Genomic DNA, 18,221 nt, shown 5'->3' on the forward strand with positions numbered 1-18,221 from the left:
ACACATAATTATATGGTTCAGTTTCACAATATTCAAGCACATTTAAATTCTCATGCAAAACTCCAAAATATTTATGAATTCAATTATAATATCCTCCACAAATTACGAACATGAAGTGATACCATATGCCAAATGAGAGTACAAAACGATATCATATGCAAATTAAGACACTAAAGTGGTACCACATGCAAAATAAGGACACAAAGTGATAATCATATGTAGATTAAGACCCTAAAGTGATATCATATGCCAATTAAGAAACTAAAGCGATAATAGTGATGCAAACCTGTTTGCAAATCGAGTTGCAACCTTGAATTGGCGAGCCGGATTGAGTTGGGCGGCGGTAGCTTCGGAGCGGGTAAGCGGCCTTCAGGGTTTCCGCCTTCCGAACTCTTTGGATCAGCAGGGTTTCGGTGCTAGGGCTTCCTCCGGGTCTCTGTGTGAGTGTCTCCGTGTGGGTGAGTCCGTCTCTGTGTGTGTTCTTTCGTGGCAGAGGAGCAGGTATTTATAGTAGTGGTAATGGTGACCTAATGGGCTTAAAATGAGGTCCAAAAATCTCAAACTTTCGCAAGCTTCGCTAGGCGAAGGAATTGCTCGCCTAGCGAGCAAACTAGGTCTGGGCTTTTTCCTGGATCCAACGCTTCGCTGGGCGAGTGGCATGATGCAATGTTCGCTAGGCGAAGGAGCTGCTCGCCTAGCGAGCCAGCTGTTTTGGGCCGCCTGTGGATTGGGCCTGTTGTGAGTGGGCTTTTGTCCATTTGATATCTGTGCCTTGCAGAACAAGTCAGAGGGTCTTGGAAAATGCTTTGTAATGCCAACGGGCAAATTTTGGGGTATGACAGTTATAGTGAACAAATTCAAGCACTCCATTTTGAACCTGATTATGCAAAAAATGGAATTTTATGTCAATGTTCTTGCTCCTTCCATGCAGCATTGGATTCTTGGTAAGACTTATAGCTTATTTGTTGTCAATCATCAACTTTACAGGCTTGCTCACCTTGATCTTCAGATTCTGCAATAATTTCATAATCCAAACAGCTTGTCAAGTAGACCAAGCACATGCAATGTACTTGAAGAAATGGGACATCTCAAATACTTGAAGAAATATACAGATGTACTTCTTTTGTCAACTCTGTCTCCATACCAATCAGAGTCTGAATAACATATCAGCTCTAAATCAGATTTAGCACCAGAAGGGAATAAAACTCCATACTTCATAGTCCCCTTAATATAACTCAGTATCATGACAACAGTTTGGTAATGTGACCATTTTGGTTTATTCATAAACCTACTCACTATTCCAACTGCAAAACAGATGTCAGGTCTTGTGCTACATAGATACCTCAATGATCCCACCAACTATTTAAAAGTTGTAGCATTTACATCATCATCTTCAACATCAGAATCCAGCTTGTGATTTGTTTCCACGGGTGTGATTTTAGACTTCTAATTTATTAGCTCAAATCTCTTAAGAAGCTCAAGTTCATACTTCAGCTGATGCAAAATTATACCCTTATCATAGTACAGAATCTTCATCCCTAAAAAATATATCATATTTTCTAGATCAGTCATCTCAAACACATTCATCAGCACCTTCTTGAACTTAGTTATCTCATATGAACAAGACCCTGTTAGCAATATGTCATCAACATAAAGACACGCCATAATTATATTGCTATCAGATGTATGTTGAACATAAACATCATACTCCTTCTCACCTTTTCTGAATCCTCGAAGCTTGGAAAACGAATCAATTTTCAGATTCCAAGATCTAGGAGTTTGTTTCAGTCCATACAAGGCTTTATGCAACTTGTACATCATCCCTTCCTGATTATTTTTCACAAATCCAGGAGGTTGTGACACATAAAATTCCTCTTGTAAATGACCGTTTAGAAATGCATATTTTACATCTAAATGCATCAGAGGCCAATTTCTATTAGCAGCTATAACAATCATCAATTTGATTTTTTTTCATGTCTAGCTACATGTATAAACACCTCAAAGTAATATAATCCTGATTTATGTAGAAATCCTCTAGCTACTAACATTGTTTTATGTTTGTCAATTGATCCATCTGACTTTAGTTTCAACTTGTAAACCTATCTCACGCTGATGATTTTCTTGTTCTTTTGAAGATCAGTCAACTCCCAAGTCTTATTTATTTTTATAGCCTCAAGTTCTTCTTTCATGACCTTCAGCCACACTGGTGAGATGGGTTTACAAGTTGAAACTAAAGCCATATGCTCGCTTTCCCTTTGATATAACATTAGGAGTGTTTTATGACTTCTTACATGTTGGTTGTCTTTGCGTCGTAGATTCGTTGAAATGTCTAGCCTTGAGCTTGTTCTTGAACGCCTCTACGAACATCTCCTCCTGTTTTAGATTCATGACTCGTATGGAGGCTATGTTAAACTGAGCAAAATATTCTTTGAGGGCTTTGGAGCGAACTTGAAAGACGAATAGACTTATCATAATCACCTTTTAGTGTTTGCTTCCTTAAACCTAGGGAACTAATTTTTTCAAAATGTTAGTGTATCTCGTAATATAATATCGAGATAAATTCATGTACCTGTTTACCTTGAAAAATGGTAAACAACTGCTGATCTTCCAAATTTTTAAATTTGGTCACTCACGGGATCGATCAGATTGATCCTAGGACATGTGTTAAGTGTCTCGTAAACGTAATAGTAATAAATGATCAAACTAAACGTCAGATCAGAGTATTTAAGAAAACTAAGGACAAAAGAGTGACTTAAACGAAAAGAAAAGTCTTAAGTTAGCGTTTAGAACTAATAAAGAAAAATGAAGTAAACAACGGGAATTGTAAAAGGGTTGAAAGTAATCAAAAAGGTTTGTAAGCACTGGAATCTTTAAGACGGTAAGGTAAAAGTTTAAGGTAAAGAAAGGAACTAAGGATCTTTAAACTTGCAAATGACAAAGTAAAAATAAAGTGTTTGAAAGGAAAGAACAAGGAAGAATGTTTCTGAAGAGAAAGTAAAGACAGATTTATAATGCTTTGAAATGATTAAACAATGGTGTGGACAACATACATTCTGCGTTTTACAGTTCTTCTTCACACGAATACTTAGTAAATTTGCAGATTTTGTACATAATTTGACACACATTTTTCTAACACTAAGACCCTATATTTATACTGGATCGAAATAACCGCTTTGATGGTCCTTCAATTACGTCGATACACGTGGCGTCCTGCATGGTGTGTTCGCTCACTCTACTCCACGCGTATCCTCACGGTTTCTAACGAAGGTAATCTTCCCTCCTTTATTTAAATTTCAAATCTATGATCGAAACCGTTTTCTAACCGCTCCTCAAGGAAGTGCTCCGAAATTTCAGCTATAAGCTTGATCTTTATCAAATCAGCTAAGTCGATCTACCCCCAGCTGATCGAATCACTTCTTGGTCGAAACCAGCTGTGCATATTTTCCAATTTTGGTAATTTGGGGTGGGCGTCGAAAATTTGAGCTAACAGTACCACCAAAGTGAAACATCCTTTAGAGATGTGGCTTTGTTTCTTCGATTATGGTCATCTTTGTGTTGATTGTTGTCAAGTGTTTTTGGATCTTTTTTTCAACGAAGATCTCCAAATGAGAAAGCTTAAAGTTCTCTTGAACAAGACTCCCTAAATTTCTTGACATATAGGCAAAGGTCCAATAAATCTTCATCTTTTTCGGTGATTCACTCGTTTCGAATTTCATTAACTTGGCCTGTAATACCTCATTTTGACACCTCAATTCATCTATAATGAGTCAAATTTTCATTAAGATCTTGTTCTTATTAGGTTGTGATTGAGTTCGTGTCATCATCTTAATTTTTGTACAACCATGGTGGACGCTAAATTTTCCTACTCATTAGGTGGAGATGGACATTGGTAGTAGTATGTTATGAAAAGACTTTGGTATACATAGGTGGGTGATATGGCGGCTCTTGCCAAGGATGTGCTATGATAAGAAATCTAGGTGTTTAGTATTTGGGATTATTAGGGTTTATGTTGAGTTCCCTAATTTATTAGAGGCAAAGGCAGTTGCTTCCACCCGTATTTTGGCATTAGTGTAGTCAGTCAGTATACTCTGATGGTAGTTAGAAACTTAGGGTATCCTTCTATGGTGGCCGTGAACAACGAAGTGTTGACTAATATGGATATGCATTTACTATGGAGACCATGTGCATCTGTAGGATACAGAACAAGACCTGAGTCCATGTCTAGTCAGGGCTAGTCCAATTTAAAAATACAAATTTATTTTCTTTCTCCTCTTATATTAATTATAAGTATAATCATATAAAAGAAAATAACACAATGTATATACTCTTTTCTCATTAATCAATGGAGCCTTGGCATGGCTATTATCTCATCCTAATGAACACGTTCACATCCTCGCCGTGATTTCCATTTAAAAAAAACAAGTTTGAATAAATTAGATTTAAACTATTATGATTCAATTTTTTAAATTATTACAAATGTGTCTCACTTTACTTTTTATTTTTATAATTCTCATAAAAGAAATTGAATATGCATGAGGTATAATTACTGCAAACGTACATAACAGATGAAAACATTAATTATTTCTCAACCACACCGTCTATACTATCATCTCCTATATTAAACTCTCCCTCTCCTTCACTTCAAACACATTCATTCACCTAATATAGTAACTATTTTTCTTTACAACTTCCAAAACATTTCATGGCTAAGCTTCAAGTATCTCCAATATTAATCTTGGTGATTTTCATGGTCTTGAATGGTGTAATTATCAAAGGCCAAAATGTCCCTGCCATGTTCATATTTGGTGACTCACTTATTGATAATGGTAACAACAATAACATGGCTTCTTTAGCTAAGGCTAATTATTTTCCATATGGTATTGATTTCAATGGAGGTCCAACTGGTAGATTCTCAAATGGTTACACCATGGTTGATGAAATAGGTATACTACTACACTCCTCTCTTATTCATTATTTTCTTACTTATTTATATGTAGTTTTTGTTTTCACATGCATGATTCAATTTTATACTAGGCCTTACAAGTATACCTTAGAAAAAAATATTCTTCTAGTTTGTAATTTAGCTAGTGTTACTAGTAAAAAAATTCATATTACTTTTTCCGACCAGACCGATTAGGGTTTTGGAAATCATGTATAAGTTACTGTTAAATCGTGACAACAAAATAAATAGAGATTTAATATAACTACGGTTTAACTTTGACAAATATTTTATAAGACTTTTTTGTTTAGTCGTTAATCATTTCGTTGAATCGTGGTTGAACAAATTGAACCATGACTCGGAGGTTTCATCGGTTTTTTATCTTCTTATGAATGCAGCTGAATTGCTTGGACTTCCCTTAATTCCTGCATACAATGGAGCCACAGGGAATGAAGTGCTTCAAGGAGTAAATTATGCTTCCGCCGCGGCCGGTATCCTTGATGCCACCGGAAGAAACTTTGTAAGTAAAAACATAAATCACTTTATATTCAACTCGGTTTTATTTGATGATTAATTCGTTCAAAATCAATTTTTTTTACCGTAGGTTGGACGGATACCATTTGATCAACAACTTAGGAACTTTGAGGACACATTGAATCAAATTAGAGGAAATATTGGAGCAGAAAATTTGGCCACACAACTTGCAAAATGCATATTCTTTATTGGAATGGGAAGCAATGATTATCTAAACAATTATCTTATGCCTAATTATAACACAAAAAATCAGTACAATGGACAACAATATGCTAATCTCTTGGTTCAAACATATAACAACCAACTCAATGTAAGTTTCTTTCCAATTTACTCTGACTCGTCGTGATTCTGACAAACTCACCGTGATATACCAAACATATATACAATTTTCTTACCTTGTGTTATGATGATGATGTGTGTGATATGATAGAGGCTTTATAATCTTGGAGCAAGGAGATTTGCGATTGCGGGATTAGGGTTATTGGGATGTACTCCAAGCATATTGTCTCAAAGCTTGAGTGGAAGTTGCTCTCAAGAAGTGAACTCGTTAGTGCAACCTTTCAATGAAAATGTGAAGACCATGTTAGGAAATCTCAATAATAATCTACCCGATTCTAGATTCATATTCCTCGACAGTACTCGCATGTTCCAGGAAATACTTTCCAATGCTAGATCCTACGGTATGAATCTAAACATAATCATATATCTATATCTATGTGTTATCTCAGTGTTAATGTCAGTATCGTGTCAAGTCAAACACCTTTATACACTTCAGATTTGAAGAGTATATGTCTATGGTTATTATGAGACTAATATTTAAATGCTTTTGTGTGTAGGATTTACTGAGTTGAATAGAGGGTGTTGTGGACTTGGAAGAAACAGAGGTCAAATTACTTGTCTACCCATGCAAACACCATGTCCTAATAGAAACCAATATGTGTTTTGGGATGCATTTCATCCAACAGAAGCAGTTAACATTTTGATGGGAAGAATGGCTTTTAGTGGCAACACCAACTTTGTCTATCCTATTAACATTCAGCAACTTGCTCAACTATAGTTTTGTGTCTTTGTGTGAGAATCTTCATGTTTCATCTCACATTTTATCTTTTCTATTATTATTAGTTACATTTAGTGTAAGGAACTTTATATTTAGAGACAATATTTATATCTGTGATGTATTGTTATATGATGATATGAATTTAGTAGTGTTATTTGTTTATCTATTTTAGAATAACAACTAGTAATAAAACAAAAAGTAGAAACAACAACTAGTAATAAAACAAAAAGTAGAAACACTAATAGGTGATTACATATCAGATATAATTTTGTCTTATTATTAGAAATAAATTAGAGTAAGTGTGTCAATCAATTGTAGAAATAAATAGGAGAAGTGTAAGATTGTGAAGTATATGATATTTTTGCTAGTAAAACATTAGCCAACTCAGTTGGGTTAAAAGCATCCCAAAACAAATATTTGTCATGTTCTTCATTACAGTAGAAAAGACAAGTGATTTGTCCATTGTAACCAGCACGACAACATCATTTTTATCGAAGGATAATCCTAATTCAGTTAGCATTTTATTTGAGTGTCATTTAAAATTTTAATTTAAAATGTATTTTAGTTTGACAGTTTAGATTTTGAATGTGTATATATAATGAACTTATGTTCGGTTAGAGTAAGTGTGTCAATCAATTGTAACAAAATTTTGAATTTCAGATGTAAAAGTTAGTTATAGATTTACATTCTCTCTCTTCCATCTTCATCATTTTCATCTTCTTCCTTCTTGTGTACCAATAATTGGTATCTAGAGCTCCGGTTCATATTTATATCAGGAAAAACGAGTGTACGTGAGGCGTGTGTGATTCAGTTCTGAAATTCACAGTGAATTGAAGCTCGAAATCGTAACATAATCACATTTCTTGATTCTGAAAGATTGAGAAACACGAGTGTTAGTGAGATTTGAGTGCATTTATACAAGAACAAAGATGAACCGTGAAAACGGTAGTTTGAACACAAAGCTTCCAGTCTTTGATGGAAAGAATTGGAATCAATGGATGATTCAGATCCGTGTGTTATTTGGCGCTCAAGATGTTCTTGATCTCGTCAATGACGGTTATGCAGTTGTTGCAGCAGATGCAACTGAAGCACAAAGGAAAACGTATAGAGAGATGAGGAAGAAGGATCATAAGACTTTGTTCTATATCCATCAGTGTGTGAATCTGAACGTGTTTGAGAAGATCGTTGATTCAACAACATCAAAGGCTAGGTGGGATACACTAGAAGGATCATAAGACTTTGTTCTATATCCATCAGTGAAGAAGGTGAAGCTTCAGTATCTACGTAAGCAGTATGAGAATCTCAACATGAAGAACAATGAGAAGGTACCAGATTACATCTCCAGAGAGATTCTGATCACAAATGAGATGGAATCTTGTGGAGAGACTCTCTTTGAATAAGTAATTATTGAAAAGGTACTGAGATGATTTATCCTCAGTTGATTACATTGTTGTAGCAATTGAGCATTCTAAGGACCTTAGCACAATGAGAATTGAAAAGCTGTAAAGCAGTCTAGAGACACAAGAGTTACGTATGACTGAGAGAAATTCTGAAAGACAGGTAGAGCATTCTCTGAAAGCATCTTCTGGTAAGAAGAATCGGAAGCAGTCTTAGTCAGAGGCCAAGAAGAGATATGGGTGTGGTTATCAGAAGTCAAAAGTCTCCAACTCTTATGAGAAGAAACATCATAACGGAAATGAGAAGTTTGACAAAAAGAAGGTTCAATGTTACTATTGTAAGAAGTTTGACTACTTAATTGTTAACTGTTGGTCAAAAAAGAAAAGGAAATCAGAAGAAGCAAACATATATAGATGAGAGCCTCAATGATCTCTTCATTACGCGTTATGAAAGGAATGAAAACACCAAACTGTTATGAAAAGATAAAGAGCACTCTTCGAGTCAGTGTCAAACTCCAAGATTTATTCACTAAATCTTTCTTGATACCTTTCAAAATCTCTATAAACACTTATTTATACACAAAATATGAAATTAAAGATGTCTGTCCTTTTTTTCCCGCACTTTTGCAAGATTAGCATCATCGTTTGCCACTCATACCCTTAATGTGACTATGAGTAATGCTCAACAATTCTTATTATTACAACAAAAATAAAATAAAATTGAAGATGTTGATTGTATTTATAAATGATTAGAATTAGACAAAAGCATATTTATTGAATTATCACTATTACACCACAATGACATCAATTCATACTCATAGAAAGTAACTTTAAGAAACATGAAAACATTCTTATATCAAGACAACATCAAATTTGCACTGAATAAACACTAACAAACAAACAATATGAAAAACATATTCAACTCTTAAAGCATAGCCAATTGTTGAATATTAATAGGAGAAGTATAAGATTGTGAAGTATATGATTCTTTTGCTAGTAAAATATTAGCCATCTCAGTAGGGTGAAAAGCATCCCAAAACAAATACTTGCCACGTTCTTCACATGGTTGTTGCAATGGAAGACAAGTGATTTGTCCATTGTTTTTACCAACACCACAGCATCCTTTGTCTACAACATCAAATCCTAACAAAAAAAAGTCCAAAATCAGCTTTTGAAGCTAAGTGCTTTTGTTATGAATCTAGAAAAGAACATTACCATATGATTTTCCATTTGCAGCTAGATCTTCACTACTTTGATAAAAATCCAAGTACACAAACTTTGATCCTGGAAGCTGTCCTCCATTGAAATTCTGAACTAACTGTTTAAGACCTGAGTTGAAATATATAATCGCGTCGTTGATCTTGTCGTTGCATCTGCTGTTGTTTCCATTGAAACGCGCTAATTCGTATGGTATGCATCCGATTTGTCCAACTGCTGCAACAATCACTTTTCTTGCACCTAATGAATGTAATTGCTGGACAATATTAAGAGAACAAATCATTAACAATATATCAAAATGGAATCGTGATCCAACAATATTAAGGGAACAAATCTATTGTTGTTCGATTAAGATCAAACGGTCCAACGACTCCATGCAGGTTTGACCGCACGCTAGCGTGATCCGACTAACTATTCGTAGTAGTCATGAAGTCAGGACATTTGTTATTATTCGATTAACTTACAGTTAACTGACGAGCGTAAGCTTGAAGAAGGGCAGAAGCAAAAGCTTTAGGAGTGTATTGAGCGTTAGTCGAATAAAAATCCGTCATGAAATAGTTATTAAGGTAATCATTGCTTGCCATTCCTGAATAGTATATACATTTGTTCAGGTAACTATTCATTGAATCGTTGTCTCCTCTAAAGAATCTCCGCATCTGCTGCACTGCGTTTCCGAAGTTAGTTACTTGCTCATCCATTGATGTATGAGCACCCTACATTAAAGGAAATCATATCATAAGTATTGTGCTTATAATTATCAGTAATGGTATATATGCGTGCGCGTGCGTGTGTGCATACCAGGTTACTGCCTGTTTCTTGTCTGATGCCTGCTGCTCCTGATGCGAAATTGGCTCCTCTTAGAAGGTCCAAACCCCTTGCTCTTGAATATGGAGGAATATATGCTCGAAAACCAAGAAGTTGAGCTGCAATTATACATGAAGATTTTTAAATACTACAATAGTATGCTATATTAGCGACTAAATACGTCAAAATAAGTTTATTACCTAATGCATCGACATAGGTTCGACCGTTGGTGAAGCGACCGGTGGCACCCTGTGGGAAGTCGATGCCATAAGGCCTATAGTTGGCTCTAGCAAGTGTTAGGATTCCATTGTTGTTTCCATTATCAACCAATGAGTCACCAAATATGAAGAAACATGGAACTTGTTGTCCCTCTGGTAGCCTTGGCTGAAACTGAGATAAAGATTTTGTAGCAATTAGGCTCAGACAGATACACATGAATGTCCAAATAAAATTCTTCATCTTAGTGATATTCTCACACAAAATGGACTAGGCATTCTTATATAGTTGTATGGTCATATGGTAACAGATTTATGGGATTCATGTGATAAGTGTAAGTTTATTTAATTTGATAATTGGTTGGGAAAATGTGAAGATGAGAGAAGCTTTTTTGGTGCTTTTTGGTAATGTGTTTATGTGTTCTCAACATTTAACATAATGAGTCTTACTTTACAATCGGTGATTGAAGGCTCAATCTCGTGACCAAAAACTTACTCTTTCCAAAAATGTATTTATAGTTAACAACTAAAAAAAACTAACCAAAAGAGAGTTAAAAAATAATGAAACAGTTGCTAATTATTTACTTTATGTGAGATCATTTACAATCCAATTCATAAATGGTCTCAGCCTTAATAACATTCACATGTGAACTAAGGTTTTGTTTGGAGTTGGAGGGATGAAATCGGATGGAGCTCCTGAATTGATGGAATCGGTTGGAGCGGAGCAGAACGAGACGAAATGGAATGATATCTTATTCTTTGGATAGTGTTAAAATTTTCAAACAATATAATGGTATCTTGTACTCCGCTCCACTGCAATACAAAATAATATAGTGGTATCTTGTACTCTGCTCCACTGCAATGCGCTTCTCATTTTCATTATATCCAAACCTAGCCTAAAAGATATTATTCACATGTAACCTTTCAACAATGGTGTACCAGAATTCCAAACGAGTAGTTTGATTTGAACAACTTATTTGAAAGTTTGATTATAAATAGTATGACTAGATGTAGTAGAATTAAACAAAATTAAGTTGAAGCCCTCTTTTCATAGTCTACTATTATTATGGGTTGATGGTTCAGAAATCATAGATTTGGTAACTAAGTAGTGATTCCTACTTATTTTCAAACACTACCATAACTAGAATCAGTTCAGCAGCAAACAAGTTTGAATTTGATTAATAATACAAGTCTATTTCAAAACAAACTTTACTCAAACGCATAGAGATCTCAAGTGACAATCCAACCATGTACCATTCATTGTAATGTATAGAAAAAACCTATTGACAAATTCTCTATCATGTGCTACTCCACCAACTGAATAAAACAGTTTCTGTAATATATAACCCAATGATTCATTAGTAATACAAATTTTTAAAATCCCTGCATATAAATCTTCAATTCAGATACAATACAAGTGATGGCGGCAAAATTAGCCTTCATAATCGCCCTCCGCAAATTTGTTCTCTGCGTAATAGACCGCTACTACTTGATTTCCCCCAAATTTTCTTCCATTCAATCCTGCGCGAGCTTTTGAAGAACCTTCAACATCAGCATACTCCAAAAATACCTGCATCAAGTACAAAATTGATTCTACAGCCACAATTTACAATTTATCGCATATAATCGTTGCACCCAAAGAAAACATTCATAACCGATTATCAACAACTTATTATTTTCATTTTCCATAGGTAACTTTTAGTAAATGCCCTTTTTTTAGAACTAAATAATGCAGTATTGACAAAGAAATGAGTTGAATTTATATCCAATGATGTGCTGTCGCATCAGTTAACAAGTTAGAAACACGAGTTGTCGTACTCATTAAATGATGTGGCAACATATCATAAGATGCATGTTTAAAACTTTGTATATAAAATAAACATGTAAGAAAAACAATTTAACAATTTCTATAAAACAAAACAACAGTAAAAGCTTTGTTTGCTAGGTGAGATTGACTGCAAGAATCACGCCATTATTTCCTGAAGCAGAAACACAGACAAACAACAAACAAAAGATTATGAATATGACCCCCTAGATAAAAGGGAATAGAATTTCTAAAAGAATAGGTCAGCAGAACAAACCTTTCCAACTCCAGGGCATAGTTCACCATCAGGTCGAGGGCGAGGAATCACCACATTCACCAAATTTCCTGCAGATTATGTAAAGGAAAACAGTTAAGTATGCACATTTTAAAAGCATTCAATGATAAGTATGCATAGAAATAGAAAGTTATGGAGGCTTTGATTATCTACGGACTACAAGAGGCTATAAAACAAACATATAACACAGGACTTATTATATAGTAAACTAAATCGGAAATTACCAAATTTGGAGCACTCTTGTCGCATGTCATCAAGAATCTCTTCATAGTCCTCATCGTCTCTGAGCTCATCGGGAGAAACGGCATGCGTTAAACACAACACCTTTGTTGCCACTAATGCTGGTTGTAACATAAGTTTCTACAAAATCAAAAGTTTAGCGATTAATTTCAAACATATGCAACAAAAGATCTATGCAACATATACAATCAAAGTGACAATTCCATCATACCTGGAGAGCAATCTGCTGCTGTGCATGCATTAAAATGCTCTCTTGCTCAGGCTTAGGCTGCATTGGGTTTGTGTTTTGATTAGCCCGTCTAACAGTAAGGGTCTTATCACCCATTTTTATTCCATTGAGAGCTGCACAAGCAATATCTGTAACGGCAAGATCTTGATAAACACAAAATGCATAACCCTTTGAATTCCCCGTTTCTCTATCTTTCACTAGATCAAAACCCCTAAGAGGACCAAAAGTCTCTAAAAGCTCTCTGATCTGTGTTTCAGTAAAGTAATAAGGAACTCCACCAACAAAAATCCGATCGGGACCATCAAGTCCCCCAGCAGATCCAGGTGATAGGCCAACTGCACCCAGATTAAGGTTTGGGTTAGGTTGGCTTGGACCTAGGGCAGCAGCTAGAGAAGGATTATAATCAGTAGGTCTTCTGACCTTAACTGGTGCACCCTGAATCAAAAATGAAATTTGAATTAACATTAACATATGTTCTATTCTCACATAACAAAAGGATATTGAGCATTAGTTATAGTTAAAAGGCGAAGATACCTCAAAAATAATTCCATCCAAAGCCATTGCATTGCTGGCTTCCTCGACAGACCTCATCTCCACGAAAGCAAATTTCTTATCATGGTTAATGTAAACATTCACAACAGCATCACCTGCACAATAAAACTAAATCAATTAGGAATATTATAGGGCCAGCAAACTGGCACAATCCATTTAAGATCATAATGTACCTGGACCAGCAGTGTTTCCTCCAATTGTAGCCATAACCTGACTGAAGAAAGTTGCAACGGACTGCAGCATAACAAAATTAGAAGCAAAAAATTAAAATCCAAAAGTAGTACAAACAAAACCAGATAAAAAAAATTCTCCGGCGTGTCTCCACTTAACCATGCTTCCTACTCAAATCACAAAAATAAGAAATAGAGAATGTTGCACTAAGCCAGTAACATACTCTAAAAAGCTTTTAACATTTTATGAAATATGGCAAATAGGGAATTTAGCAAATAAGAAACTAGCATGGCCATATTATCATTCAAAAACCAACAGGGAAAGATCACAATGAGCTGTTATACATTACCTGCTCATTAGCTGTAGGAGAGAGGCCCCCAACATACACCCGCCTAGCATGTCGTGTAGCCTATATGTTTCGTACAACAAAAAGGGACAAAATTAGAAGAAGCAAAGTAATGCTAAAAGGGAAAAAGTTAAACATCATCTCTCATATTCATCTAATACCTGTTGTGTCATAGCCTGAACTGGCAAGACAGGGAGAGTATTAAATTGCTGCAACTACACAAGACAAACAAAAAATATGGTCAAATTGATAAAACATTGTATAGCACAACCAGATTTGGGAACAAAAAGGAAAATACCTGACTTGTGGCCATGGGAAACATATTTGGGAACATTCCAGGAATTGCAGGACTTGCCCCGGTAATCTGACCTGCAAATGCAACAAAAGCATATCACATCAAAGAAAAAACTCATACCTATCATCTTTTGCAGTCCGATTACATTATTATTAGGTATCAACCGACTTCTGCTAAAACCAGTATAAGCTTAAGCAAAAATTTACTTCATCACTATTATATTTTTTTATTATGTATTGTATTTATATCAATAAGATTAAACAATACTGTAATTTGTAAGCAAACATTAGGGATAATATTCATAAGTCTACCAAAGTAGGTAATAGTTTCCAGTTGAAGACGAACAAGACCCACCAAAAACAGGTGCATTGATTCCTCCTTGGACATAAAAGCTAGATGTCGGCTCACGCCCATTGTCAGCACATTGGGGCTAGTAGCCCAACATTGCCTTCTTAGAACATAAGACAAGACATACAACAAAACAAACAAACACCAAACAGAAGACAAAAAACCAAAGCACCATTTAGTTCCAGAATTATATCACTAAGTAAAAAGAAAGACAAAATTACACACCAAAGAAACCAGTATTCAAGAATTCTATACCAGGTAGCGACTGAAACTTATCTTACCAAGTAAACACCGTGTAATTTGATAAGATTTTTCCATACTAGGATCAACAAGAACAACAAAAGGAAGAAAGAAGTTAAGATTAAAAATGTTTGTAAATACCCATGAAGAAAGTGTACCTGCAACAGCAGAAGCACCTGCCAACATCGCAGAAGCAGGGGGAGCCATGTCAAAACCACTAGTCCTTTTGCTGTAAGTAAAACAAATTAGTTTTGCAATAATGAATGTTATTTTTCATGCAGAGGAAAGTGTATGAATAAATGATAAATAATTCAAAGTTAACTTAAGAGCATCTAACACAAATCTAAAATGGGTGGTCTTAAAAATGTTACAATCATTGAACAGCAAGGCAACCTTTCACCACCTGTGAAATTTGAAATAATGAATATACAGGCCCTCACACTTTAGGTGATGTAATCATAATATTTTTAAAAGGTTAAAATACTTGATAACTTGCAAGTCCCTTTAGTTAAGAGATACATTTAAGCCTGAAAAATTCCAAAATTTTGTAATGAACATTGTGTTTGTTTTGGTACCCAAGCATACTTAATGCATATTGGACATAACTGCAGCAACTTCTTGTTGCAGACTCAAAGAACATTTGCTGTGGGTTCAACACAAAGCAAAACCACACCAAATTCTCAAAAGGCAAACTACATTGCTACAGTAAATTTAATACCATCTATCATTACATGGGTGAACCAATGCTTTGTCAAAATTGAGAGCAGAGCACTTGTGCAAGTCGTATGGCCTTTACGAGTCAAATGACCAGCACTTGAATGCAGATTTATAAAAAAATTATTGTTAGTACCACAAGTTTCAAGCCAACATAACAAATTTCAAGTAGTGAAAACTTCAAGCAACTTTGTTAGAAAATTTTAAAATATAAGGACATTGTTGAGTTATAAATTATAAAGACCAATTAAAAATGATAATCAAACAAAAATCATCTAGAGAGTAATTTAACCAAGTTAAATTATCAAGGATATATTAGACATCAAAGGTACAATAAAACGGCTTGTTAAATTAACTAAGTAAATTAGTTTCCCTTCCACATGGATTCACAACATTATGCCAGCTCCCGTTGCACATCCTTTAACTATTTGGTGAAATAAACAGAACGCAGAATGTTATAAATGGAAGACCCTACATATGCATTATTGTTAGGGCACGCCTTAATTGCAAATATTAAGGATCTTTCTGGGACTTTACCTTTTTGAGCGTGAACGAGAACGTGACCTTGATCTATGCTCAGATCGAGCCCTTGACCTTGATCTAGATCGAGACCTGCGCCTAGTCCTATGCCTATCCTCTCGATCATAGTCCCTTCGTCTATACCAAACAAAGTTAGATAATAAATATTGGAAAAAATATATAAGAATATACAAAGAACAATTGGCTGAAACTAAAACATTTACAGTGTCATGGTTAGAAAATTGTGAATTTTCATATAGAACCAATAAACCACATGAAAAAATTGATGCTGATGCTGATGTACTAAACCCAAAAATAACTTTTACCTGTCATACCCTCGGCTTCTGTATTGATCATCATCATCTCTATCCCTTACCCTTCTATCACTACGATCCCTGTGTCGGTCTCTATGATGGTGATCACGGTCCTTGACCTTTTCCTTCTCTGTGTCTCGATCACGTTCCCTGTCTTTGCTTCTCTCCCCATCTCTGCCCCTTTCCCTGCTTCTCTCCCTATCTCTGACCCTGTCCCTGCTTCTCTCTCCATCCCTGTCCCTGCTTCTCTCCCTGTCCCTGTCACGGCTCCTCTCCCTGTCTCGTCCTTTATCCCTTTTCCTCTCCTTATCTCTCCCATTCTCCAGCTCCTTTTCTCTACTTCTCGAGGATTCTCTTTCATTATCACGAGAACCATACTGCCAAAATTTTGGGTGTAAGTAAAATAAGCACAGCAAATAAAGAGATGCTTTCATGGAACAAAGAAAGAAGAAGTACACAATAGGCATACACAAACCACAATCGCAAATACAATATCACATTGCATGTAAATATAAATTCAACAAACTACCATCATTTCAACATTATAACTTTCTTATCCATTATTAGTATATAATATAAAGAAAAACGTTAAGACACTATAAAGGATGGCAAACAAACAACAACAACAACAAAGTGAGGTCGGCTACATGAATCAACTTTTCCCATGTTTTATCCAAGACAGTTATCCAAATTGTTAATCTCAATGTCGTTCTTAATAGCTTCTCTTATTAATTTTTCTGAGTCTTCCTCTACCTCTAGTTGTTTGAGGTCTCTCCCCATCTACTCTCTTTAACACAAAATCTACATGCCCAAACCATCAAAGAGAAAAAAAAACGATAAATAATTTATGTACATAGTTCAGATACTTAAAAGAACACGGAGAAAAACACCAATAGAGGGGGCTTCATCAGGTTAAACACATCAGTAACAGAGGAACCAACCACTAGAGTACACGATTACACAACACAAGTCTAATTAAGTATGCAATTCAATAAAAAACAAACCAAAATCAAAGCAGAACCAACATACAGATCTCTAATTTGCATATATTGAGTTTCGATTGAAAACAAAATGAAAACCCTAGTTCAGTGAAGAGATTAAAGTGCAAAACGACAGAATGAATGGAAAACCCTAATTGTAGAGATAACAGAGATAAACGAACGGCGAATTAGGAAAAAGATGGAAAGAGAGAGAATACTTGAGATTTGAAGTCGGTGAGATCGTCGTCAGCAGCAGCAGGTGGTTGTGGAGAGGAATCATTCTGATGATTATGATTGTGATCTTCTTCTTCTTCTGGTTCGTATTTTCTCTCTTCGAATTCGTATTCACCCATTTTTTTTCTGTTCTTCACTTTCAAATGAATTCGATTCTGTGTGAATTTCTGCTTGTTTCTGATTTATGATACGAGTCTTGTGCACTCCTTTGAACGAGTTGGGCTACAGTCCAACAATATTTCAAGAACTTAACCTCACACCCATAATTTTAGGGAAATGCTATTTCCACCACCCTTATACGTGTATAATGTGCTCTTGAAAATTCAAAATTGTCATTCTTGTGTTTGAAGATGCATCTTTGGTTTTATCATGTCAATTTTATTTTTTTAAACTTCACTCCAGTTTTAGAAAATTATAGTCCGTAGATATATTTTCGTATATTATTTGAATGTGTTCGAAAATGTATCTTCGTAATATTTTCTAAAGTCTTTTAAAAGGTGTTGGAAACGTGTTAATTGCAAGGGTGAATTATATTGGAGACGCATCTTCGGAAACCTCCAGGATTATTTCAGAACGACACCATTGTTCTAACATTATAATTTTTTTAGACCAATTTATATTAAAGTAAAATCTAAGTAAAATGAAGTTATATTAAAGTTAAATGAAAGCAAAAAAAAAAGTCATACATTAATAAATAAATAAAAGTCAAGATCATACATAACACTTACGCGAAAATACAAAAAAGTAATACATACAAACATAAAACTAACTATTGG

The 18,221-nt window shown here is 35.1% G+C and overlaps 3 protein-coding genes across 5 annotated transcripts; 1 reads left to right on the forward strand and 2 right to left on the reverse strand.

Annotated features, from left to right (window-relative positions):
- Nucleotides 1-4,638: 4,638 nt before the first annotated feature.
- On the forward strand, nt 4,639-6,692 carry LOC127136439 (GDSL esterase/lipase At1g71691). The gene is made up of 5 exons (XM_051063226.1): nt 4,639-4,943; nt 5,338-5,459; nt 5,544-5,783; nt 5,904-6,153; nt 6,310-6,692. Exons 1-5 carry the CDS (start codon nt 4,703-4,705, stop codon nt 6,528-6,530), a joined length of 1,074 nt encoding a protein of 357 aa, XP_050919183.1. The 5' UTR covers nt 4,639-4,702; the 3' UTR covers nt 6,531-6,692.
- A 1,990-nt stretch (nt 6,693-8,682) lies between these two features.
- On the reverse strand, nt 8,683-10,445 carry LOC127137222 (GDSL esterase/lipase At1g33811). Its single transcript, XM_051063954.1, has 5 exons — nt 10,150-10,445; nt 9,944-10,068; nt 9,610-9,858; nt 9,143-9,401; nt 8,683-9,070 (listed from the first exon to the last, which is right to left on the reverse strand). Exons 1-5 carry the CDS (start codon nt 10,406-10,408, stop codon nt 8,853-8,855), a joined length of 1,110 nt encoding a protein of 369 aa, XP_050919911.1. The 5' UTR covers nt 10,409-10,445; the 3' UTR covers nt 8,683-8,852.
- Nucleotides 10,446-11,315: 870 nt separating this feature from the next.
- LOC127138029 (splicing factor U2af large subunit B) lies at nt 11,316-17,685 on the reverse strand. 3 transcript variants are annotated; one of them, XM_051064618.1, is made up of 13 exons: nt 17,430-17,684; nt 16,244-16,608; nt 15,936-16,055; nt 14,843-14,913; nt 14,100-14,170; nt 13,963-14,016; nt 13,805-13,864; nt 13,458-13,518; nt 13,267-13,379; nt 12,715-13,167; nt 12,488-12,623; nt 12,246-12,313; nt 11,316-11,734 (listed from the first exon to the last, which is right to left on the reverse strand). In XM_051064618.1, the coding sequence occupies exons 1-13, from the start codon at nt 17,562-17,564 to the stop codon at nt 11,597-11,599; spliced, it is 1,845 nt and encodes a 614-aa protein (XP_050920575.1). In that variant the 5' UTR covers nt 17,565-17,684; the 3' UTR covers nt 11,316-11,596. The 3 variants fall into 3 exon arrangements, with proteins under 3 accessions (XP_050920575.1, XP_050870894.1, XP_050870214.1); XM_051014257.1 differs by having other exon boundaries at nt 11,483-12,143; nt 17,430-17,685; XM_051014937.1 differs by lacking the exons at nt 14,843-14,913; nt 15,936-16,055; nt 16,244-16,608; nt 17,430-17,684 and adding an exon at nt 14,451-14,520.
- Between the last annotated feature and the right edge of the window lie 536 nt (nt 17,686-18,221).

The sequence above is a fragment of the Lathyrus oleraceus genome, chromosome 1, assembly GCF_024323335.1.
Source record: "Lathyrus oleraceus cultivar Zhongwan6 chromosome 1, CAAS_Psat_ZW6_1.0, whole genome shotgun sequence".
In the NCBI taxonomy this organism is placed as follows: Eukaryota; Viridiplantae; Streptophyta; class Magnoliopsida; order Fabales; family Fabaceae; genus Lathyrus; species Lathyrus oleraceus.